Raw genomic sequence first — 24256 nt, forward strand, 5'->3', positions numbered from 1 at the left:
TTGGAATCCCCTAATTCCAATTCGTTCCATCCGAAAATTAGGCCTAGTTAGACCAGTTGGCTATGACATTGAGCCCGACCCCTCGCACTCGAGTTCGAGTCCCCTCCTTCATAATTAGACTAATTTATAGTAGATTATCGCTTGTATAAAAAATAAAAAAAAAATTAAAGAGTCACATAACTAATCACATGAATAGATTATATACAAGATATATATGAACATGTTATATGTAAATTTTCCTCGCTTGAATGTAAAATCCACTTGTCCACAAAAATGAGAGACAACGTTGCTTTTAGACTCATGTTGACGAGAACCCAAAAAGTATGTAGCATTTACTCATACGATGTTGTGGCCTTTTGATCAGATAACAACATCTTGGTGACAGTATCTTTTGATCATATAATAACTTCAACCCAACTTATCAATGTCTATGCTCAAAAGCGTATGTGATGTAACTGTTGATTATATATATGTGGGAGGACTATGATTGTAATTAAAGGTTTTTAGGCCTACGACAACTGCGGAAATATAATCCAAATAAATACAGGAATTCCACAATGCTGAATCCTGGTCAAAAGGCTCACCCCAAGTTATAGGGCAAGACGTGTTATGGCCCAAAACCATGATCAGAATGAAATGTGTGAATGGCTTCCACGTGGCATCACACATGTCGAGCATTCAGTTGACCCAACGTCCTATAAAAACCCTACCCAATTGTGAGATATTCATCATTAGCAAACCAAATTCGAATTATTAAAACTTCATCTGAATTTCAAGCGTTTTTTTAAGAAAACAAAGCAAGAAGAAAATGGCTGACAACTCTCAGAAGATGAGCTACCACGCTGGAGAGGCCAAGGGCCAAGCTCAGGTAATTAGCTCACCTATTATTCTCCATTTGTTTTTGCTTATTTATTCTGTTTCCATTAAATATATTATATTTATATGTGAATGTGCATTGAGATTGATGTGGGGTGTTTTGTATTGGATAATTTTGGATTTAACAGGAGAAGGCCAGTGGGATGATGGATATGGCTAACAATGCAGCCCAATCTACCAAGGAGACAATGCAAGATGCTGGTCAGAATGTGCAGGCCAAGGCTCAGGGAGCTGCTGATGCAGTCAAGAATGCCACTGGCATGAACAAATGAATCTGCTCATGATGATAATCATTTTCATGACTTTTAATGACTTTATAGATGATAAAACTTTGATTGAGTTTTTTTTTTTTTTTTTTGGTCGAACTTTGATTTTTGTAGACTTTTATGTAATTTGTTTTTCTTTCTTACCTTCCATTTCGATGAAGGAATTGAAAATTGCATAGAATTCTAAAATAACACAATTTAGATTTCAATTGGTTTAATTTATGTCAATTAATAATTTCGGTGTTCGAATTTATGTATGTCGAATTTTGCAAAAAACAGAAATTTCAGGGAAAACGAATTTCTTCCACTCAATAGAAATGGTGAAACGTTTCTTTTGGTTGAAATTAAACTCGGAAATTTTGAGTGCTTAAGTTTCGTACTTAAGTTGCCAAACAATGGAAATATCAAATCATACTCTTCAATTCCTGACTTTTACCTAAACCCCGAGTTATTTTCGTCCATCTAAATAGAGGGTAACAGAGTAGTATCGACTTCTAAATAGTATCGTTTGATCATGATGAATTAAGTCATGAGATCTATATAACCAAAATAATTATTCACGTAGAGATTGATGAAAATCAATTATGAAAATGCCAAAGTAATTGCATTGTTTCTTCTAACAAAGATAACATGGTCCCCTTGTTGTTCTAGAGGACGTCATAAATAAATTCTAATCATGGCAGTGTTTATTCAAACTAGTAACATATCTATTATAACCAAACGTGTTGAGATCCAAGTATCACCTTTGCCCTAAGGTCTTTAAAGGCAGTTAAATTAAAACATGTAAAGATCGCCTGACCAACATCCAACCAAAAAAAAAAGAAGTGCAGTACCTCTCTTGTATCTCGCAAAAGAAAAAAGAAGATAGAAATGAATGGAATGGTAAGGTACGAAGAAGAAGGATGTTGGTTCAATTTGGACGCCAGAACCACAAATAGCATTCGCCAACAACCTATAGCTTCACAGAGTTAATATCATAAAGTCATTAGGAGTCTTTAGTGAGTTAGCAGACTTTTTTACCCACAAAAGTCCATAATTTTATTTTTTTTAATCATTTAACGAAGTCATTAAAAGTCATTAACTTTTTTTTAATACAACCAAACATTAATGACATTTAAAAAGTTACAATTGAATATATTTACTTGTGAGATTGAGACCCAATTCGTTGGATTTGAGACTCTTTCATCTCTGATTTCTAAAGGTCTTGTTTGGAAATATCCACCAGTTGACCATACACATTTAAATGCACTCACGTCAAGATACAAGACTCCAGAAATCAGAGATACAAGATAATCAAACCAACACAAAAAAAGACATAATGTGAATGAACTTGGGATACCTTTCAAGTAGAAAAACTCATATAGAGCTGGTGTATGCATTATTTTTCTTGTAATAAGTGGTCACATAACTAAGCACGTGAAAGAAAGTAGTGTGCATGAAAGAGCTGGTATATGCACTATTTTTATTGTTATAAGCGGTCACATAACTAAGCACATGAAAGAATATAATGTGCATGATGATGTATAAAATTTGTTACACGTAAAAGGCACTTGTAAAAAAAAAAAAAAAAAAAAACTGAAGGACAATATCGCTTTTAACTCATGTCGAGGATAACCCAACAATTTTATAGAATTTACTCATAAGATGTTCTGGCCTTTCAATTAAATAACAATATCTTATGGATTATGGCATAGTCTTGTGAATTGTAATTAATTGATAATATAATCTAATATTACAAGACTCAACATATATAACTGTCTCAAAACCCTCAGAATAGCAATTGCCGACATGAAGATAAGACTCAACAGCGTTCCTAGTCAAAAGGCTCACCCCAAGTTATAGGGCGACACGTGTTATATATGGTGTAAAACCATGACCAGGATGAAATGTGTGCATGGCATCACACGTGTTGAGCATTCAGCTGGTCCAAAATCCTATATAAACCCCACCCAATTGTGAGATATTCATCATCAGCAAATTAAATTTGAGTTATAACAACTTCATCTGAATTTCAAGTGTTTTCAAGAAAACAAAACAAGAAGAAAATGGCTGACAACTCTCAGAAGATGAGCTACCACGCTGGAGAGGCCAAGGGCCAAGCTCAGGTAATTAGCTCACCTGTAAATTGTAATTCTCAATTTGCTTTTGCTTCTTTCTTCTGTTTCCTTTTAGATTGATGTGGGATGTTTTGTATTGGATAATTTTGGATTTAACAGGAGAAGGCCGGTGGGATGATGGATAAGGCTAACAATGCAGCCCAGTCTACCAAGGAGACAATGCAAGATGTTGGTCAGAATGTGCAGGCGAAGGCTCAAGGAGCTGCTGACGCAGTCAAGAATGCCACTGGCATGAACAAATGAAGCTGCTCATGATGATCATTTTCATGACTTTTAATGACTTTATAGGGTTAAGATGATGGCAAACTTTCATTGAGTTTTATAGACTTTTATGTAATTTTTTTTTCTTTCTTATCCTTCTTTTGAAAGAAGGAATTGAAAATTGCATAGAATTCTAAAATGATGGAATTTAGATCTCCATCATTTTAAGTTACGGAAATTAATAATTTCAGTGTTCGGATTTATGTATGTCGAATTTTGCAAATGAAATTTCAAGGAAAAACAAATTCCTTCACTCAATAGAAATTGTGAATGATGTCTCTTTTGATTGAAATTAAACTCAAAAATCTTGAGTGCTTAACTTTCGTGCTAAAGTAGCCAAACAATGAAAATATTAAATTCTATGCTTCAGTTCTTAACTTTTAGCTAAATAATTAACGTATGGTAATAGCAGTATGTAGTATGACCAAAAGAAAACGAATTCTAATATTATCTTTTGATCACGATGAACTAACTCATGAGATCTATATAAACAAAATAATTATTCATGTAGAGATTTGATGAATATCAATTATGAATTCGTTGGGTTAGAGACTTTTTCACCTCAGATTTCTAAAGGTCTCATTCTGGGCCTCGGTGCCTTATGGCTTTTTGAAATATCCACCAAGTTGACCAAACACATTAAAATACACTCAAGTCAAGAGAACCAAACTAACACAAAAATACATAATGTAAATGAACTTGGGGTAACTATCAAGTAGAAATTTTTTTATAGAGCCAGTGTATGCATTATTTTCCTCGTTATAAGTGTTCACATAACTAAGCACGTGAAAGAATGTAGCGTGCATGAAAGAGCTGGTGTATGCATTATTTTTCTCACAATAAGTGGTCACATAACTAAGCACGTGAAAGAATATAGCGTGCATGATGATGTATAAAACTCGTTACACGTAAGATTTTTTGAGGTTAAAGATAAAATGAACACTTGTCCAGAAACTGAAGGACAATATTGCTTTTAACTCATGTGGAGGATAACCCAACAAGTTTATTGGCATTTACACATAAGATGTTCTGGCCTTTCAATCAAATAATAATATCTTGTGGATTATGGAACAGTCTTGTGAATTGTAATTAATTGATAATTTAATCCAATATTACGAGAATTCCATAATGCTAAAAAAAGTAATTTTCATTCACAAAACTGTCCAAGAAACCCTCAGAATAGCAACTTTTAAGACTCAACAGCCTTCCTGGTCAAACGGCTCACCCTAAGTTATAGGCGACACGTGTTATGGCCCAAAACCATGACCAGGATGAAATGTGTGCATGACATCACACATGTCGAGCATTCAGTTGGTCTAAAATCGTATATAAACCATACCCAATTGTGAGATATTCATCATCAGCAAATCAAATTTGAGTTATAACAACTTCATCTGAATTTCAAGTGTTTTCAAGAAAACAAAGCAAGAAGAAAATGGCTGACAACTCTCAGAAGATGAGCTACCACGCTGGAGAGGCCAAAGGCCAAGCTCAGGTAATTAGCTCACCTGTAAATTGTAATTCTCAATTTGCTTTTGCTTCTTTCTTCTGTTTTCTTTTAGATTGATGTGGGATGTTTTGTATTGGATAATTTTGGATTTAACAGGAGAAGGCCAGTGGGATGATGGATAAGGCTAACAATGCAGCCCAGTCTACCAAGGAGACAATGCAAAATGTTGGTCAGAATGTGCAGGCGAAGGCTCAAGGAGCTGCTGATACAGTCAAGAATGCCACTGGCATGAACAAATGAAGCTGCTCATGATGATCATTTTCATGACTTTTAATGACTTTATAGGGTTAAGATGATGGCAAACTTTCATTGAGTTTTATAGACTTTTATGTAATTTTTTTTTCTTTCTTATCCTTCTTTTGAAAGAAGGAATTGAAAATTGCATAGAATTCTAAAATGATGGAATTTAGATCTTCATCATTTTCAGTTATGGCAATTAATAATTTTAGGATTCGAATTTATGTATATCGAATTTTGCAAATGAAATTTCATGGAAAAACGAATTCCTTCACTCAATAGAAATTGTGAAATGATGTCTATTTTGAATGAAATTAAACTCAGAAATATTGAGTGCTTAACTTTCGTGCTAAAGTAGCCAAACAATGGAAATATCAAATTCTACACTTCAATTCCTAACTTTTAGGTAAATAATTAATGGGTAATAGAAGTATGTAGTATGACCAAAAGAAAACGAATTCTAATATTATCTTTTGATTATGATGAATTAACTCATGAGATCTATATAACCAAAATAATTATTCATGTAGAGATTGATGAATATCAATTATGAATTCGTTGGGTTTGAGACTATTTCATCTCTTATTTCTAAAAGTCTTTGGGTTTGAGACTATTTCATATATCTCTTATTTCTAAAGGTCTCATTCTAGGCCTGGGTGCCTTAGAGCTTTTTGAAATATCCACCAGTTGACCAAACCATAGTCTGAAATATCGATAATATCGAGGAAATATCGAGGATATTTCGGTTTTTTCGAACCACGGATATTTCGGAACATATCCATGTACATATCGTATAAATATCGACAATATCGACGATAATATCGGAAAATATCAATGTCGATAATTTCGCTTACATTTCAGCAATATATTGTCAAAATATCGCTAAAATATCGAAAATATCGATGTGAAGGAAAAAAAAAAGGGAAAAAGGGGAGAAAAAAGCACAAAGGGGATATGAACCCCTCCCATTTTACTCCTCCAACACCTTAAACACCATATCACTTATGTTTTTGTGATAATATGCTAAAATATTTATATTTATATGGGTGGTATGTTAACAATTACATGCAAAACTATTTTGGGGATTTATCATTTGATGACTACTCTTCACAATACACTTACTCTACACATAGAGATGATGAAGATAGTGAAAAATTTGAACCTCGTAGGAACTCTATGTGGTACTAAGTCACTCATGTATCTTACCATGCAATGTATAAAGTGTAAAATATTATAGTAAATCATTATATATAAATGATTACGGTGTATTTAATCTTTTTTCATTAATTATTACATATTTTTTACACTCATAGTGTTTGCCCGCTTGCTGTATAATCAACTTAAATTAGTTAAATCCATCATGCAATGCATTTCCTTCTAATTTTTTGTGATAAACTCATAGATAATTGACTAAATAAACATTCTCCAAAATTTCAATTAAAATTTCCAAGTTTTTCTTACAATTTCTGTGATCTTTATTCAATTTTTATCGATATCGATAATATCCCGATATTTCCATCGAAATTTCCATATTTTTGGATTACCGATATTTCCGATATCATCGATATTTTAGACCTTGGACCAAACACATTAAAATGCACTCAACTCAAGAAACAAGACTCCATAAATCAGAAACACAATAGAACCAAACTAACACAAAAATACATAATGTGAAGGAACTTGGGGTAACTATCAAGTAGAAAAATTTATATAGAGCTTTTGTATGCCTTATTTTCATCATAATAAGTGTTCACATAACTAAGCACACGAAAGAATGTAGCGTGTATGAAAGAGCTAGAGTATGCATTATTTTTCTCATAATAAGTGGTCACATAACTAAGCATAGGAAAGAATATAGCATGCATGATGATGTATAAAACTCGTTACATGTAAGATTTTTTGTGTTAAAGACAAAATGCACAATTTCCTAGAAACTGAAGGATAATATCGCTTTTCACTCATGTGGAGGATAACCCAACAAGTTTATTAGCATTTACTCATAAGATGTTCTGGCCTTTCAATCAAATAAAAATATCTCGTGGATTGTGGAATAGTCTTGTGAATTGTAATTAATTGATAATATAATCCAATATTCCAAGAATTCCATAATGCTGAAAAAAATAATTTCCATCCACAAAACTGTCTAAGAAACCCTCAGAATAGCAACTTTTAAGGCTCAACAGCCTTCCTGGTCAAAAGGCTCACCCTAAGTTATTGGGCGACACATGTTATGGTCCAAAACCATGACCAGGATGAAATGTGTGCATGACATCACACATGTCGAGCATTAAGCTAGTCTAAAATCGTATATAAACCATACCCAATTGTGAGAGATTCATCATCAGCCAATCGAATTTGAGTTATAACAACTTCATCGGAATTTCAAGTGTTTTCAAGAAAACAAAGCAAGAAGAAAATGGCTGACAACTCTCAAAAGATGAGCTACCATGTTGGAGAGGCCAAGGGCCAAGCTCAGGTAATTAGCTCACCTGTAAATTGTAATTCTCCATTTGTTTTTGCTTCTTTCTTTTTTTTTCTTTTAGATTAAAGTGGGTTGTTTTGTATTGGATAATTTTGGATTTAACAGGAAAAGGTCGGTGGGATGATGGATAAGGCTAACAATGCAGCCCAATCTACCAAGGAGACAATGCAAGATGTTGGTCAGAATGTGCAGGCGAAGGCTCCAGGAGCTGCTGATGCAGTCAAGAATGCCACTGGCATGAACAAATGAAGCTGCTCATGATGATTATTTTCATGACTTTTAATGACTTTATAGAGTTAAGATGATGGCAGACTTTCATTTAGTTTTATAGACTTTTATGTCTATTTTTTTTTTCTTTCTTATCCTTCTTTTGAAAGAAGGAATTGAAAATTGCATAGAATTATAAAATAATGGAATTTAGATCTTCATCATTTTAAGTTATGGCAATTAATAATTTTAGGGTTCAAATTTATGTATATCGAATTTTGCAAATGAAAAATGAAATTTCAGGATAAAACGAATTCCTTCACTCAATAGTGAAAATGATGTCTCTTTTGAATGAAATTAAACTTGGAAATATTGAGTGCTTAACTTTCGTGCTAAAGTAGCCAAACAATGGAAATATCAAATTCTACTCTTCAATTCTTAACTTTTAGCTAAATAATTAACGTAGGGTAATAGCAGTATGTAGTATGACCAAAAGAAAACGAATTCTAATATTATCTTTTGATCATGATGAATTAACTCATGAGATCTATATAACCAAAGTAATTATTCATGTAGAGATTGATGAATATCAATTATGAATTCATTGGGTTTGAGACTATTTCATCTCTGATTTCTAAAGGTCTCATTCTGGGCCTGGGTGCCTTAGGGCTTTTTGAAATATCCACCAGTTGACCAAACACATTAAAATGCACTCAAGACAAGAAGCAAGACTCCATAAATCAAAAATACAAGAGAACCAAACTAACACAAAAATACAGAATGTGAAGGAACTTGGAGTAACTATCAAGTAGAAAAATTTATATAGAGCTGGTGTATGCCTTATTTTCCTCGTAATAAGTGTTCACATAACTAAGCACATGAAAGAATGCAGCGTGCATAAAAGAGCTAGTGTATGCATTATTTTTCTCATAATAAGTGGTCACATAACTAAGCCCAGGAAAGAATATAGCGTGCATGATGATGTATAAAACTCGTTACACATAAGATTTTTTGCGGTTAAAGACAAAATGCACACTTGCCCATAAACTGAAGGATAATATCGCTTTAAACTCATGTGGAGGATAACCCAACAAGTTTATTAGCATTTACTCATAAGATGTTCTGGCCTTTCAATCAAATAAAAATATCTCGTGGATTGTGGAACAGTCTTGTGAATTGTAATTAATTGATAATATAATCCAATATTACAAGAATTCCATAATGCTGAAAAAGTAATTTCCATTCACAAAACTATATAAGAAACCCTCAGAATAGCAACTTTTAAGACTCAACAGCCTTCCTGGTCAAAAGGCTCACCCTAAGTTATTGGGCGACACGTGTTATGGTCCAAAACCATGACCAGGATGAAATGTGTGCATGACATCACACATGTCGAGCATTCATCTAGTCTAAAATCGTATATAAACCATACCTAATTGTGAGAGATTCATCATCATCCAATCGAATTTGAGTTATAACAACTTCATCTGAATTTCAAGTGTTTTCAAGAAAACAAAGCAAGAAGAAAATGGCTGACAACTCTCAAAAGATGAGTTACCATGCTGGAGAGGCCAAGGGCCAAGCTCAGGTAATTAGCTCACCTGTAAATTGTAATTCTCCATTTGTTTTTGCTTCTTTTTTTTTTAGATTAAAGTGGGATGTTTTGTATTGGATAATTTTGGATTTAACAGGAAAAGGCCGGTGGGATGATGGATAAGGCTAACAATGCAGCCCAATCTACCAAGGAGACAATGCAAGATGTTGGTCAAAATGTGCAGGCAAAGGCTCAAGGAGCAGCTGATGCAGTCAAGAATGCCACTGGCATGAACAAATGAAGCTGCTCATGATGAGCATTTTCATGACTTTTAATGACTTTATAGAGTTAAGATGATGGCAAACTTTCATTGAGTTTTATAGACTTTTATGTAATTTTTTTTTCTTTCTTACCCTTCTTTTGAAAGAAGGAACTGAAAATTTCATAGAATTCTAAAATGATGGAATTTAGATCTCCATCATTTTAAGTTACGGCAATTAATAATTTTAGTGTTTGGATTTATGTATATCGAATTTTAGAAATAAAGTTTCACGGAATAACGAATTCCTTCACTCAATAGAAATTGTGAAATGACTTCTCTTTTTATTGAAAGTAAACCCAGAAATCTTGAGTGCTTGACTTTCGTGCTAAAGTAGCCAAACAATGAAAATATTAAATTCTACTATTCAATTCTTAACTTTTAGCTAAATAATTAACGTATGGTAATAGAAGTATGTAGTATATGACCAAAAGCAAATTAAATTTGAGTTATAACAACTTCATCTGAATTTCAAGTGTTTTCAAGAAAACAAAGCAAGAAGAAAATGGCTGACAACTCTCAAAAGATGAGCTACCATGTTGGAGAGGCCAAGGGTCAAGCTCAAGTAATTAGCTCACCTGTAAATTGTAATTTTCCATTTTATTTTTGCTTCTTTTTTTTGATTTTTTTAGATTAATGTGGGATGTTTTGTATTGGATAATTTTGGATTTAACAGGAGAAGGCCGGTGGGATGATGGATAAGGCTAACAATGCAGCCCAATCTACCAAGGAGACAATGCAAGATGTTGGTCAAAATGTGCAGGCGAAGGCTCAAGGGGCTGCTGATGCAGTCAAGAATGCCACTGGCATGAACAAATGAAGCTGCTCATGATGATCATTTTCATGACTTTTAATGACTTTGTAGAGTTAAGATGATGGCAAACTTTCATTGAGTTTTATAGACTTTTATGTAATTTTTTCTTTCTTTCTTACCCTTCTTTTGAAAGAAGGAATTTAAAATTGCATAGAATTCCAAAATGATGGAATTTAGATCTCCATCATTTTAAGTTACGGCAATTAATAATTTTAGTGTTTGGATTTATGTATATCGAATTTTAGAAATAAAGTTTCACGGAATAACGAATTCCTTCACTCAATAGAAATTGTGAAATGACTTCTCTTTTTATTGAAAGTAAACCCAGAAATCTTGAGTGCTTGACTTTCGTGCTAAAGTAGCCAAACAATGAAAATATTAAATTCTACTATTCAATTCTTAACTTTTAGCTAAATAATTAACGTATGGTAATAGAAGTATGTAGTATATGACCAAAAGAAAACGAATTCTGATATTATCTTTTGATCATGATGAATTAACCCATGAGATCTATATAACCAAAATAATTATTCATGTAGAGATTGATGAATATCAATTATGAATTCGTTGGGTTTGAGACTATTTCATCTCTTATTTCTAAAGGTCTCATTCTCGGCCTGGGTGCCTTAGAGCTTTTTGAAATATCCACCAGTTGACCAAACACATTAAAATGCACTCAAGTCAAGAAACAAGACTCCGTAAATCAGAAATACAAGAGAACCAAACACGCACAAAAATACATAATGTGAATGAACTTGGGGTAACTATCAAGTAGAAAATTTTATATAAAGCCGGTGTATGCCTTATTTTCCTCGTAATAAGTGTTCACATAACTAAGCACGTGAAAGAATGTAGCGTGCATGAAAGAGTTGGTGTATGCATTATTTTTCTCGTAATAAGTGGTCACATAACTAAGCACGTGAAAGAATATAACGTGCATGATGATGTATAAAACTCGTTACACGTAAGATTTTTTGTGGTTAAAGATAAAATACTTGTCCAGAAACTTTGGGACAATATCGCTTTTAACTCATGTGGAGGTTAACCCAACAAGTTTATTAGCATTTACTCATTAATTAGATGTTCTGGCCTTTCAATCAAATAATAATATCTTGTGGCTTATGGAACAATCTTGTGAATTGTAATTAATTGATAATATAATCCAATATTACAAGAATTTCATAATGCTGAAAAAAGTAATTTCCATTCAAAAAAACTGTCTAAGAAACCCTCAGAATAGCAACTTGGAAGACTCAACAGCCTTCCTGGTCAGAAGGCTCACCCTAAGTTATAGGGCGACACGTGTTATGGTCCAAAACCATGACCAGGATGAAATGTGTGCCTGGCATCACACATGTCGAGCGTTCAACTGGTCTAAAATCGTATATAAGCCATACCCAATTGTGAGATATTCATCATTAGCAAACCAAATTTGAGGTATAAAACATCATTTGAATTTCAAGTGTTTTCAAGAAAACAAAGCAAGAAGAAAATGGCTGACAACTCTCAGAAGATGAGCTACCACGCTGGTGAGGCCAAGGGCCAAGCTCAGGTAATTAGATCATGTGTAATTCTCCATTTGTTTTTGCTTATTTCTTCTACTTTCTTTTAAATATTACATTATTATATGTGAATGTGCATTGAGATTGATGTGGGGTGTTTTGTATTGGATACTTTTGGATTTAACAGGAGAAGGCTAGTGGGATGATGGATAAGGCTAACAATGCAGCCCAATCTACCAAGGAGACAATGCAAGATGTTGGTCAGAATGTGCAGGCGAAGGCTCAAGGAGCTGCTGATGCAGTCAAGAATGCAACTGGCATGAACAAATGAAGCTGCTCATGATGATCATTTTCATGACTTTTAATGACTTTATAGAGTTAAGATGATGACAAACTTTGTTTGAGTTTTATAGACTTTTATGTAATTTTTTTTTTCTTTCTTACTCTTCTTTTGAACGAAGGAACTGAAAATTGCATAAAATTCTAAAATGATTGAATTTAGATCCCCATCATTTTCATTTATGATAATTAATAATTTCAGTGTTCGGATTTATGTATGTCAAATTTTGTAAATGACATAAATTTTAGGGAAAAAGGAATTCTAATATCTTTTGACCACGATGAATTAACTCATGAGATCTATATAACCAAAATAATTATTCATGTAGAGATTGATGAATAATATCAATTACGACTCTTGAGATTGGGGCCCAATTCGTTGGGTTTGAGACTTTTTCATCTTTTATTTCTAAAGACATCGTTTTGGGCTTGGGTGCCTTAGTGCTTTTTTAAATATCCACAAGTTTACTAAACACACTAATGACATGTTTACTAATCCGTAATTAGATTAGGAACAATTGAATTGAGGAGAATTAGATTCCGGATTCTTATTGAAGTTCTTTACTAAACCATATGGATTGAGGAGAATTGAATTTCGGATTTCTATTGAAATTGTTTACTAAATTATATGGAATTGAGATAATAGTGGTGCTAATTACTAAAATGACCTCGTTGTTTGGTTAAAGTAGATGGCAAATTTGATATTTTGAAAATTGAGGATATAATGGGTAACAAAGATGAATTCCTAATAGATTAGTTCTCCAGGAATTAGAATACCACTTCCTACCAAAGAATTGAGTTTCTCCAAAATTAGGAATTCAATTCCTAATTTTATATGGGCCTCACTTACTTTTTAATTCTTTGATGTGAAGTAAACACAGGAATTCTCCATAGGTGGAATTCAATTCCTAATTAGTAAACACACCATAAAATGCACTCAGGTTAAGAAACAGAATTCCGAAAATCAGAGATTCAAGAGAACCAAACCAACACAAAAATACAAAATGTGAATGAACTTGGGGAAACTATCAAATAGAAAAATTTATATAGAGCTGGTGTATGCACTATTTTTCTCGTAATAAGTATTCACATAACCAAGCACGTGAAAGAATGTAACGTGCATGAAAGAGTTGGTGTATGCATTATTTTTCTCATAGTAAGTGGTCAAATAACTAAGCACGTGAAAGAATATAGCGTGCATGATAACGTATAAAACTCATTACAAGTAAGATTTTTTGCGGTTAAAAGTAAAATGCATACTTGTCCATAAACTTAGGGACAATATCGCTTTTAACTCATGTGGAGGATAACCCAACAAGTTTATTAGCATTTACTCATAAGATGTTTTGGTCTTTCTATCAAATAACAATATCTTGTGAGTCTTGCGAATTATAATTAATTGATAATGTAATTTTAGGCGTAGTAATTAAGGAAATATAATCCAATATTATAAGAATTCCATAATGCTGAAAAAAGTAGGTTCCATATTCAAAACTGTCTGAACCCTAAGAATAGCAACTGTCGATGAAGATAAGACTCAACAGCCTTGTCCTGGTCCGCAAGGCTCATCCCAAGTTACAAGGCGACACGTGTTATGGTCCAAAGCCATGAAATGTGTGAACAGCTTCCGCATGGCATCACACGTGTCGAGCATTCAGCTGGTTGAAAATTCTATATAAACCCTACCCAAATGTGAAATATTCATCATCAGCAAATCAAATTCGAGTTATAAAAACTACATCTAAATTTCAAGTGCTTTCCTCCAGTTTCCAAGAAAACAAAGCGAGAAGAAAATGGCTTCCAACTCTGAGAAGGTGAGCTACCACGCTGGTGAGGCCAAGGGCCAAGCTGAGGTAATTTTCTTCACCTATTATTCTCCATTTTTTCCTGCATTTTTTGTTGTTGAATATTACATAATTTATGCGTGAATGTGCATTGAGATTGATGTAATTTTTCATTTAACAGGAGAAGGCGAGTGGGGTGATGGATATGGCAAACAATGCAGCCCAATCTGCCAAGGAAACAATGCAAGCGGCAGGCCAGAATGTGCAGGCCGCGGCTATAGGAGCTGCTGATGCAGTCAAGAATGCCACTGGCATGAACAAAAAATGAAGCTAGCTGCTCATCATGATCTCAATATGAGCATTTGCAGTTTTTTTTCTTTTTTTTTGGGAGCTTTCTAGTAGTTGCTTTTGATTTCTGTCTTCTAAACAAGGGAGCTCTAAGTCCTCTGGAGTTCTCATCATCTGGGTGTGTACTTTCGTTCACACTTGGTTTTAGTTTTTGTTTTTGTTTTCTTTTTCTTTTTGTTCATGTTTATCTCCTTTGAACAAGGCAAGTGGGCTCTGCCTATTGTAGTTCTCACCTAATTGAATCATAAGCTGTTTTTAATCCCATCTATATGTTCAAGATTGGTCTTTTGTTTATGCAGATGAGCAAAATCCGACCTAAGAGTTTCTGAAAATAAAAAACATAAAAAGAAGAAGATATAAATTAATTAAGCAAGTGCGACAACTCATAATTAAGAGAAGCTACTTTTGCATCCGATAGAATTTTATTGATAATGCGGAATGAAAATAAGTAAAAAAATTAAGCTATGTCTAAATGATTAGGTGAGTATCTCTACACATAATGATGTAGTGGTCGTCGGACTACCTAGATAGCCTACTTTCTCAACCTTCTCTCGTCGGACTGCCTAGATAGCCTCTCCTCGGACTACCTAAGTAGCCTACCTTCTCAACCTTCTCAACTATAAACGAAAAAATAAAAACCTTGCCACCGTTAGAGCGGCCCCATCCCTCTAAGATTAGCTACTTAACTATAGAACAATATCATGACTATGTAGCTAAGTAGCTTTCCCACATCAAAGAAATTTCTGTGACCTTCTTCCGTGAAATTAAAGTACCATAATTTGTTGAAAATTAAAGCACTTTTGTCGAGAAATATCTAGAAAAATCTAGATAAGATCGCCGACCAAGCTAAAGTCTACATATGCCAGAACTGTCATATGAAATATCCAAGATGGTACTATTAGATTGATAATACGATAAAAACTAGTGGAGAACACAAAGTTGTGGTTAGGAATGTAGCAGCAGCTCGGCTGAAAATGTGTGGTTAGGAACAAAACAAGCCCAAGTGGGTGGAGCTTCAGCATGTCGGCTGCTGTCATCTGTAAATGAATTTGGTATGTTTATTTTAAAATAAATTAATCCATAATTACATTAAATTACCTTTATTATTAGTGGGAGTTAAATTTCCATTAATATGACTCAACTGCTTTATGCTTGTGTCCATTAACGTCTTTCTTGGTGGTATACTATGTGTATATGTTAGCTATAGCTTGAAAAAGAAAAGAGAGAAGCCACAGCCTTCTTCCTCTTATCATAAAATTTGGGTGCAATTCACACATAATTTTTTTTTAATGATACTAACAATACATTTACATTAATTACTCTCTCTTGTAGAAATGTGATATTAATTTATTGATTGCAATCATTAATAAAATTTAGAGAATTGACGGTAATGACAATATGTATAAATGTTTTAAAAACAGTGGCCAAGGTTTTGCGTACTTGGTAGGCTTGTTAAGTTGCTGGACCCAATTCTACGTCAAAAGAGAGGTGGACTGCATTTATAGTGCAAACTCAAAATTGGACCTATATTGAAAGACTCATTCTTTTAATTTATGTATTGAGATTTCTAAGCAACATAGTTAGAAAGGTGTTTGTTACCTTTTCTAAACTGCTTGCATAAATTGGGCGCAGAGCCGCGAAACGTCTGAAAGAGAACGACTTCGTACGCGACTCATCCCAAAAATCGTTCCAAGCTACATACTAAATTTTTCGTGTAATATTGTTCTCTTATTTTAATTTGTTCATCAACAATTTAAAGACCTTTTCATCTGCCATTGATGTGAATAATAAGGCTTATAGATTCTATGACCTAAAGAACCATGTTGTACTTGAATCTAAATGACGTTGTTTTCTAAAAAGAGAAATTCTCATATAAATTGAGAAATTGTGGGAACTCAAGTTCTAGTAATACATCTTTCCCATAAATCATGAATCTAGAGGTATAGAACATTTTTAACCAACTTAGAACCAAGGAAGAGTAAGAAAGAACGAATTGCCAAGGATTTTGGACCTAATTTTCATGTTTATACCTTAGAGCAAGGATTTTGGACCTAACTTTCACACTTGGTTTTTGTTTTTGTTCATGTTATCTCCTTTGAACAAGGAAAGTGGGCTCTGCCTATTGTAGTTCTCACCTAATTGAAGCATAATCTTTTTTCATGTGCTGGTGTTAGAATTATCTTCATCCTTTACTTCGATTTAATCCCATCTATATATTCAACTAGACAACGATAGAATCGTGACTGAAAAACTGCCGCCTGATGCCTTGCAATAGACGATGGTCACCTGTACGACGATTATGCGTCACATAAGAGCACCTCCAGCGGTGCAGCCCAGCCCGAGGCGAGGGCGGGCCAAAAAAAATTTCGCGCTCCAGCGTTGCGCCCAGGCCCGGGGGTGGTGTGGGACCCACCAACTCGGGCCAGCCCAAAGTCCAAACCAGCCCCAGGTCCAAAACGAGTTTGCTGACGTCAGCGCACGCGTCACGCTGACGTCAGCCCTGGCCAGTTCAAATTTTTTTACCGTTGGCGCGTGCAATGCACGCGCCAACGGTAAAAAAATTTGAACTGGCGCGCGCTGACGTCAGCGCGACGCCAGCGCCAACGGTAGGCTGCCACGTGTCGCGCTCGCTGCCTTTCGATCTGCTTCTCCTCTCAATCCAACGGCTGAGGCTTTTTTGGGTGAAAAAAATCTGAAAAAAATCTGAAAAAAATATGAAAAAAATTCTAAAAAATTCTAAAAAATTCTGATATTTTTTTTCTATAAATACCTATCAATACCCTTCACTTTCAACACCAATACTCTTACATTTCATTATACTTCTACTATAATTCACTCTTTTTACACAACATTTTCCTCTTTTTCATCTATCATTTTGATTTCATATTTTTATGGCTTCTTCTATCGAAACCGGAGGGCTTGGAGCACCATGGAAGATGTTTCCTTGTGTGAGGTTTGGCTCCAAATTTGTCATTGTCCCGTGTCCGGCAATGAGATGAAATTTTTTCATATGTGGACTTCATCTGCTCTACGGTTTCTCTCTCTTCTTTCTCTCTCTTGTCTTTCCAAACATCTCCTAAATTCTTCCATTCAGAATGAATGAAGTATGAATTATAAACTCTCAGAAATGAAAATATAGAAAGATGTGGTGTGAGAGGTATGAGCTGGGACTCTGGTTTTATAGAAAAATTTGGCAAGATAGACATGCCACGTGGCTTGATTTTATTGGATGAAATCTTATCTGAAATTTGAAATTCATCCGAAATTTGAACCCTAATTTGTATGAAATTCAACTTTTGAAATTCATCCGAAATTTGAACCCAAATTTATTTGAAATTTGAACCCAAATTTATCTGAAATTTGAATTTTGAAATTCATCCGAAATTTAAACCCAAATTTATCTTAAATTTGAATTTTGAAATTAATTCGAAATTTGAACCCAAATATTTATCTGAAATTTGAACTTTGAAATTAATCCGAAATTTGAATCCAAATATCTTATCCAAAAATTTTATCTGATTATGAATAGTCTTGACACGTAGGAATCCGAAAATCTTATCTGAAAATATTACCCAAATTAATTATTTTCATTAAAAAATAGGAGAAAAAAACAAAAAAATGAATAGTAATTGCCATGGCTAAGGGCAACGGGTGGAGACACAATTTACTATTTGCAAGGGCAAGCACTATTCACGTGAATAGTGCTCGCCCTAGCTCCACCCTTGCCATGGCTAAGGGCAAACGGGTGGAGTTGCTCTAAGAGGACTGCACTGCGTCTAGATTAGTATCTCGGCTGAAAATATGTGGTTAGGAACAAACAAGCCCAAGTGGGTGGAGCTTGGGCATGTCGGCTGCTGTCATCTGTAAATGAATTTGGTATGTTTATTTTAAAATAAATTAATCAATAATTACATTAAATTACCTTTATTGGTGGGAGTTAAATTTCCATTAATATGACTCAACTGCTTTATGCTGGTTTTAAGTCCATTAACGTCTTTCTTGGTGGTAAATTATGTATATATATTATTAGCTATAGCTTGAAAAAGAAAAGAGATAGAAAAGCCACAGCCTTCTTCCTCTTCATCCCTATGAAATTCTCTCCTTCTTTTACTTTATGTATTGAGATTTCTAAGCAACATAGTCAAAAAGGTATTTGTTACCTTTTCTAAACTATTTACACAAATTGGCGCAGAGTCGCGAAACGTCTTAAAGAGATCGACGTATATACGCAACTCATCCTAAGAATTGTTCCAAGCTCCATATTGTATTTTTCATATAATATTATTTTCTTATTTTAATTTGTGCATCAACAATTTTAAGACGTTTTTATTTGCCAAGGATGTTAATAATAAGGCTTATAGATTCTCTGACTTAAAGAACCATGTTGTAATTGAATCTAATGATACTGTTTTAAAAAAGAAGAAGATAAATTCTCATTTAAATTAAGAAATTGTGGGGACTCAAGTTCTAGTAATACACTTTTCCCATAAATAATGAACCTAGAGGTATAGAACATTTTTAACCAACTTGGAACCAAGGAAGACTAAGACAGAGCGAATTGCCAGGGATTTGGACCTAATTTTCATGTTTATACCTTAGAGTAGGATCCCACCACTCTCCAATCAAATATATATTTTATATTCAGATTTATTTCGTTAATTTTTTTTTTAATCTTTCATATTATTTACTTACAAGAGTTTATTGTTTTGTAGTTTCGCTAATATGCTGCTCCGGTGCTTCCATTACAATTTTTTTTTATAGAGAACTTCTCCATCACATCTGTAAATGTACAATCATACAATATTTCAGTGAGTTTTAATTAGCATGTGCCTTCTTTATGTTGTCGGCCACCTATATTGGATACACATGCATATTGAAAAAGTCACCTATATTGTCTAATTTACTGTCACCAGCTCTACATCATCCAATAAAAATTATGTGTACGATGGGATCTCTGAGATCTGTTACCTACCAAGAGTTAGACTCAACTATACAAAAGATCATTTCCATTACCCTCTTTTTCATTAATATTTTCTCAACCCAAGAATTCCAACCATCACTAGTAATGTATGAATATGTCAACATTAATCAAATAATTAGTAACACGTAAACATCCAATATCAAGAACATTATAATATCAAGCTATAATATAATATTCACGAAATTTAATTAAATCAATTCTTGTAAAGATCCTCAAGAAATTCCTACCTCGATTCCAAAGCTAGCTCAAAATTTAAGAAAACACACGCTATCTCCTCCAAAAATTTGATCATCTCTCTCTCTTTTTCTCTTTTACTTCCTCTCTCATTTCTTTCTTGCTTCTTACTTTTATTTCAATTCTAGAAGGCCCTATTTATACTAGCATAAGTCGGCAACAACAAAGATCTCATTGACTAATTGTTTGGCAGCTAAGAAATGAGATATGCATGGAAGCTATCTTTATATAATATAAACTAATATTAATCCTATCACAAAAATAGATAAAGTAACTAGAAGATTGACACATCAACCCTAAGAGATAAATGATACTTGCATGTGCTCCAGCTCAAGGTAAACAATGACATGAAATTGACGCCAACTCCCATCTAAAGCTACCTCTTGCTAATCAAAGGATAATTCTAACACCTCATCCTTACTAACTCCAGCTCATGTTAATTTTCACATGTAGTTGAATGTATCCATTTCACTATAAAGACTAATGCCACGTTTTCAAGTTAAAATAATTATAATTATAAGATAGGAAGAGATATATATATATATATATATGTATCTATAATTTATAAAATAAAATAGAAAACTATTTAATTTTTAAAATATATATATATATATATATATTTAAAATACGGGTCTTCACAGAAACTACATTGAATGAAGTGTACATTAATTGTGAAACCTTTTTGAAGAAGACTCAAATAAAATGATAAATTATATAACTATAAGTGGCATTTAATTTTGAATTTTGGTGTAAGGGTTTTGACCCTTAAATCCTTTGAAGCATGATTAACCTATCAGGTTATGATTTCATCAGTCCCGATCTCTTGGACCACAGGAGTCCAAGAGATTGTGGTCATCTATCGTTGGATATTAATCTAATGGTTCAAAAAAGTTTCTTAAAATGAGTGTAAGAGTAAGTGAACCGTTGAATGCACAAATCTCTTAGACCCATGTAGTCCAAGAGATTGAGACTGATGATTTCATTATTATATTTGTCATGGTTATCAAGATGAGTTTTGATTGGGCATATGCTATGAAATTTAAAAATACTTTGTGAGTACCATTTTAATATACTTCATGACTTTTCTTATTTTGTAAAGGTTGAGAATTTCCTTAACTAGCCGGGGTTGAGAATTCGGGGGTTATTGCTTTAAGATCCCTTTACTTTGCAACTTCAGAAACCCAAATGGAGACTGTTAAGTTTAATCTGACATACTTGAAAATGTGGAGGTTCGTTATGTTCATTTAATGACCTATCTAATTAATAAGTGAGTACTTTATTTTGGCAAATACGCCAATATATCTTAATAGTAGATTTTGCTTATATCATACAACATTATTTTGATATGAAAGTGAGTGTGACTAGTGACATTCTTGGTATTAACAGGTTTCTTTGAGGATTGAGAAGATACAATTACGATTTGGATATGCCATGTAGCCACTTGAAGCGCACAATAAAAGAAGCTTCAGCAGGTGCACTCAAAGAATTGATATATTTTAATGAATACCGATATTTGGGAGGTATATATATATATATATTTGATTATATATATGAATTGATATATATCGGATTTCTGTTATACTTTAATATATAGTGATGCACATGTGATCTCCAATGATATTGAGATGAAATTTACTGATCATTTGTCTGCAATGTTCTAGCAAATATTTCTAATGGACGTGCAAGTTTACAAGTGGATCTAGTTTGGAGTATTGGTATGCTACTGAGGGTCATGCGGTACCTTAAAAAGACGATGAGCCTTGAATTACACTATTAGAAGTTTGCCGTTATCTTAGAAGGATATAACAATGCTCATTGGAATACCCTGTCAGAAGATTCAAAGGCTACTGGAAGTCTTAGAAACATACTATTCTAGCTCAGTCAGCAATGGATTCAGATGATAGCTCTAGCAATGGATAGTGAAAGCAAGTTGGTTGAGAAACTTATTGACATTTACCCCCTTGTGGGAGAGATCGATACCAGCTGTTCTTATCCACTGTAATATAGTGGATTACGATGTAATGAGAATTTAACTGATCCTTTGACGAAAAGACTACCATGAGAAAAGGTTTGGAAAACCTCAAAAGGAATGGAACTAAAACCCGGGAAAGTTAAGTCATATGTGATGGTAACCCAACCTACAAATTGGAAATCCCAAGAAAAAGGTTCAACGGGTAATAACAAGTCATGTAGTGATACAAGGTTGAGTTTAACTCTTAATGAGATCTATACTACATATTAAGTGGGATATCTAGCTACATATCCTTGATGATCACCTATGTGAATGTGGACGTGAGGCCGCTTTCTATGAAAATTTGAGGGAGATTTTTAAAAGGATTCACTATACCGGGATATAAGCATATGGCCGTGCTTGCCTTTGAACTTCACCATAGTAGGGCTGTGTGGTGTTGTTAGAGAAAGAGTTCAGAACTATACGTTACTCTTGTATATTCTAGAGTTCTGTCACTACGTAGAGGTTCAAGTTGAAAAACACCTTTACTTATGCACAATCTTATGATATGTTGCTCAATGAACTTATTTTTTAAAATTAATAAGTGGGGATTGTTGAATTTGGTATGTTTATTTTAAAATAAATTAATCAATAATTACATTAAATTACCTTTATTAGTGGGAGTGAAATTTCCATTAATATGACAGATTTTTCTTAACTGCTTTATGCTGGTTTTAAGTCCATTAATGTCTTTCTTGGTGGTACATTATATATATTAGCTATAGCTTGAAAAAGAAAAGAGAAAGAAAAGCCACAACCTTCTTCCTCCTCATCCCTATGAAATTCTCTCTTTCTTTTACTTTGTGTATTGAGATTTCTGAGCAACCTAGGGATGTAGTAGCTTTTTCTAAATTATTTGCACAAATTGGGTAGAGTCATGAAACGTCTTAAAAAAAGCGACTTAGTACACGACTCATCCAAAGAATCGTTCCAAGCTACCTATTGTATTTTTCGGGTAATATTCTCTTATTTTAATTTGTGCATCAACGGTAGATAGGAGTGCAAACCGTTTCATTCTTCTAACTGTACAACTCGCTTATGGTTTCTAGGATTAGATTGGATTGGACTTATGGTAGGATATCAACAACTTATAACTTATCTCACCCAATTTCCCAAAATGAAAAATCATTTATTTCTGCATTCATTCCCTCCTTCGACTAACGTGAACGGCGGTGATTATTTTGGACTAGTTTACGCTGGTGGTAAATAGAGAAGATGCTTAGTGTTTTTGAGGGAGGTGTGTGGTACTCTTTTTCTTTGACCAAATTTTCCTCTACTGGAGTTTTCAAAGCAAGGTTTTATGAGGTCACCCAAGGTACACCTCCTGTCTCCAATTTTTCTTGTTGTTTCTTGAATGTTATTTTGATTGTTTCTGAAGAAGTAATAAAGATTGTTTATTTGATAAAAAATAATAAGGGGAAATGGTAATGCTAGTAAATAAATATTTGTATCAATTCTCAGCAGGAAGTAGTTGTCAATGTAAAAATAATTTGATTTGAGGGTGGTTTTTAGTAAATAAATATTTTGTATCAATTATGTGGTGCAATGAGGAATTTTATAGATGTAGATAGCAATGTTCGAAAAATCGCTAGGCAAGGGCCTAGTGGCTAGAATAGTAATCGGGCTTAGGCTTTTTTTAATAAAAATAATTATTTTGTATTATAAATTATAAATTTATACCAAAATCATGCAAAAAAAAAAAACGATATATAAATTATAAAAAATCATAATTGATATAAAACATGGGAAAAAGTTAATACCAAGAAAAATACTTGAAATGAAAAGCTAGGCCTCTAAATCTCACTCTTCCTCTGGCTAGGTTTTATTTAAAGTCAGGCAAAAAAAAAAAAAAAAGGGACCCAATTTTTTTATTTTTTATTTGTTGGACGATTTTTCGAACACATAGATAGTAACTCGGTTATGTTTTTATCTTATCCAACTCCTGAAAATCCACCAAACTTGTGCCGATATAGCAGATACTTTGATTTTTCTCCTTCCCGTTCCACTCACGGTTGACAAACTCAAAAGAGCTTCTCCGGCGAAGCAATGGCGGTGCCTCTCTTCAACCTCACCCCCAATCTTACCGACTCTGAGTCTGATACTTTGGCCCCCCTCTCATCCTCAAATATCAATTCATTCGTCGCAAAGACGATGACTTTCGGTGAGCAAAACACGTTTCCGGAGTTGTTTGGCCTCCTCGACCAAGCTTTCCTGTCCAGCGTCAATTTCTTCGATTATACAGAAATGTATCCAGTGGTTCAGTGAGCCTAGACTCAGGGTCAGGGGAGGAGCGAGGAGCGTCGTTTTGGCCACCAAGGTTGTAAAGTAGCTCTGAGAGATTCAGTTCGTGCTAACAATGGTGTGCCAACTTGGTTTTCACTTNTTCTTGGGCTCTCTTCAAATGGCTCGACTTTTGCTCACCATGAAGGTTTTG

The 24256-nt window shown here is 33.9% G+C and overlaps 8 protein-coding genes and 1 long non-coding RNA gene across 9 annotated transcripts; 8 read left to right on the plus strand and 1 right to left on the minus strand.

Moving 5' to 3' along the window:
* Positions 1 to 745: 745 nt before the first annotated feature.
* LOC117622432 (stress-induced protein KIN2-like) lies at positions 746 to 1388 on the plus strand. Its single transcript, XM_034353101.1, has 2 exons — positions 746 to 868; positions 1005 to 1388. The coding sequence occupies exons 1-2, from the start codon at positions 809 to 811 to the stop codon at positions 1146 to 1148; spliced, it is 204 nt and encodes a 67-aa protein (XP_034208992.1). The 5' UTR covers positions 746 to 808; the 3' UTR covers positions 1149 to 1388.
* A 1726-nt stretch (positions 1389 to 3114) lies between these two features.
* On the plus strand, positions 3115 to 3748 carry LOC117622431 (stress-induced protein KIN2-like). The gene is made up of 2 exons (XM_034353100.1): positions 3115 to 3247; positions 3359 to 3748. Exons 1-2 carry the CDS (start codon positions 3188 to 3190, stop codon positions 3500 to 3502), a joined length of 204 nt encoding a protein of 67 aa, XP_034208991.1. The 5' UTR covers positions 3115 to 3187; the 3' UTR covers positions 3503 to 3748.
* A 1134-nt stretch (positions 3749 to 4882) lies between these two features.
* Positions 4883 to 5450, plus strand: LOC117623425 (stress-induced protein KIN2-like). The gene is made up of 2 exons (XM_034354399.1): positions 4883 to 5015; positions 5127 to 5450. The coding sequence occupies exons 1-2, from the start codon at positions 4956 to 4958 to the stop codon at positions 5268 to 5270; spliced, it is 204 nt and encodes a 67-aa protein (XP_034210290.1). The 5' UTR covers positions 4883 to 4955; the 3' UTR covers positions 5271 to 5450.
* Positions 5451 to 7616: 2166 nt separating this feature from the next.
* Positions 7617 to 8196, plus strand: LOC117623424 (late embryogenesis abundant protein 14-like). The gene is made up of 2 exons (XM_034354398.1): positions 7617 to 7743; positions 7855 to 8196. Exons 1-2 carry the CDS (start codon positions 7684 to 7686, stop codon positions 7996 to 7998), a joined length of 204 nt encoding a protein of 67 aa, XP_034210289.1. The 5' UTR covers positions 7617 to 7683; the 3' UTR covers positions 7999 to 8196.
* Positions 8197 to 9420: 1224 nt separating this feature from the next.
* LOC117623422 (stress-induced protein KIN2-like) lies at positions 9421 to 10067 on the plus strand. The gene is made up of 2 exons (XM_034354397.1): positions 9421 to 9544; positions 9648 to 10067. The coding sequence occupies exons 1-2, from the start codon at positions 9485 to 9487 to the stop codon at positions 9789 to 9791; spliced, it is 204 nt and encodes a 67-aa protein (XP_034210288.1). The 5' UTR covers positions 9421 to 9484; the 3' UTR covers positions 9792 to 10067.
* A 184-nt stretch (positions 10068 to 10251) lies between these two features.
* LOC117623421 (late embryogenesis abundant protein 14-like) lies at positions 10252 to 10906 on the plus strand. Its single transcript, XM_034354396.1, has 2 exons — positions 10252 to 10374; positions 10486 to 10906. Exons 1-2 carry the CDS (start codon positions 10315 to 10317, stop codon positions 10627 to 10629), a joined length of 204 nt encoding a protein of 67 aa, XP_034210287.1. The 5' UTR covers positions 10252 to 10314; the 3' UTR covers positions 10630 to 10906.
* A 1146-nt stretch (positions 10907 to 12052) lies between these two features.
* On the plus strand, positions 12053 to 12674 carry LOC117622795 (stress-induced protein KIN2-like). Its single transcript, XM_034353567.1, has 2 exons — positions 12053 to 12175; positions 12313 to 12674. Exons 1-2 carry the CDS (start codon positions 12116 to 12118, stop codon positions 12454 to 12456), a joined length of 204 nt encoding a protein of 67 aa, XP_034209458.1. The 5' UTR covers positions 12053 to 12115; the 3' UTR covers positions 12457 to 12674.
* Positions 12675 to 13890: 1216 nt separating this feature from the next.
* LOC117621429 lies at positions 13891 to 19899 on the minus strand. The gene is made up of 2 exons (XR_004584917.1): positions 19805 to 19899; positions 13891 to 14146 (listed from the first exon to the last, which is right to left on the minus strand). It is a non-coding gene; the product is annotated as an uncharacterized LOC117621429 (long non-coding RNA).
* On the plus strand, positions 14159 to 14873 carry LOC117621428 (stress-induced protein KIN2-like). Its single transcript, XM_034351897.1, has 2 exons — positions 14159 to 14317; positions 14430 to 14873. The coding sequence occupies exons 1-2, from the start codon at positions 14258 to 14260 to the stop codon at positions 14574 to 14576; spliced, it is 207 nt and encodes a 68-aa protein (XP_034207788.1). The 5' UTR covers positions 14159 to 14257; the 3' UTR covers positions 14577 to 14873.
* Positions 19900 to 24256: the final 4357 nt, after the last annotated feature.

The sequence above is a fragment of the Prunus dulcis genome, chromosome 3 (genome assembly GCF_902201215.1).
Source record: "Prunus dulcis chromosome 3, ALMONDv2, whole genome shotgun sequence".
Classification (NCBI taxonomy): domain Eukaryota; kingdom Viridiplantae; phylum Streptophyta; class Magnoliopsida; order Rosales; family Rosaceae; genus Prunus; species Prunus dulcis.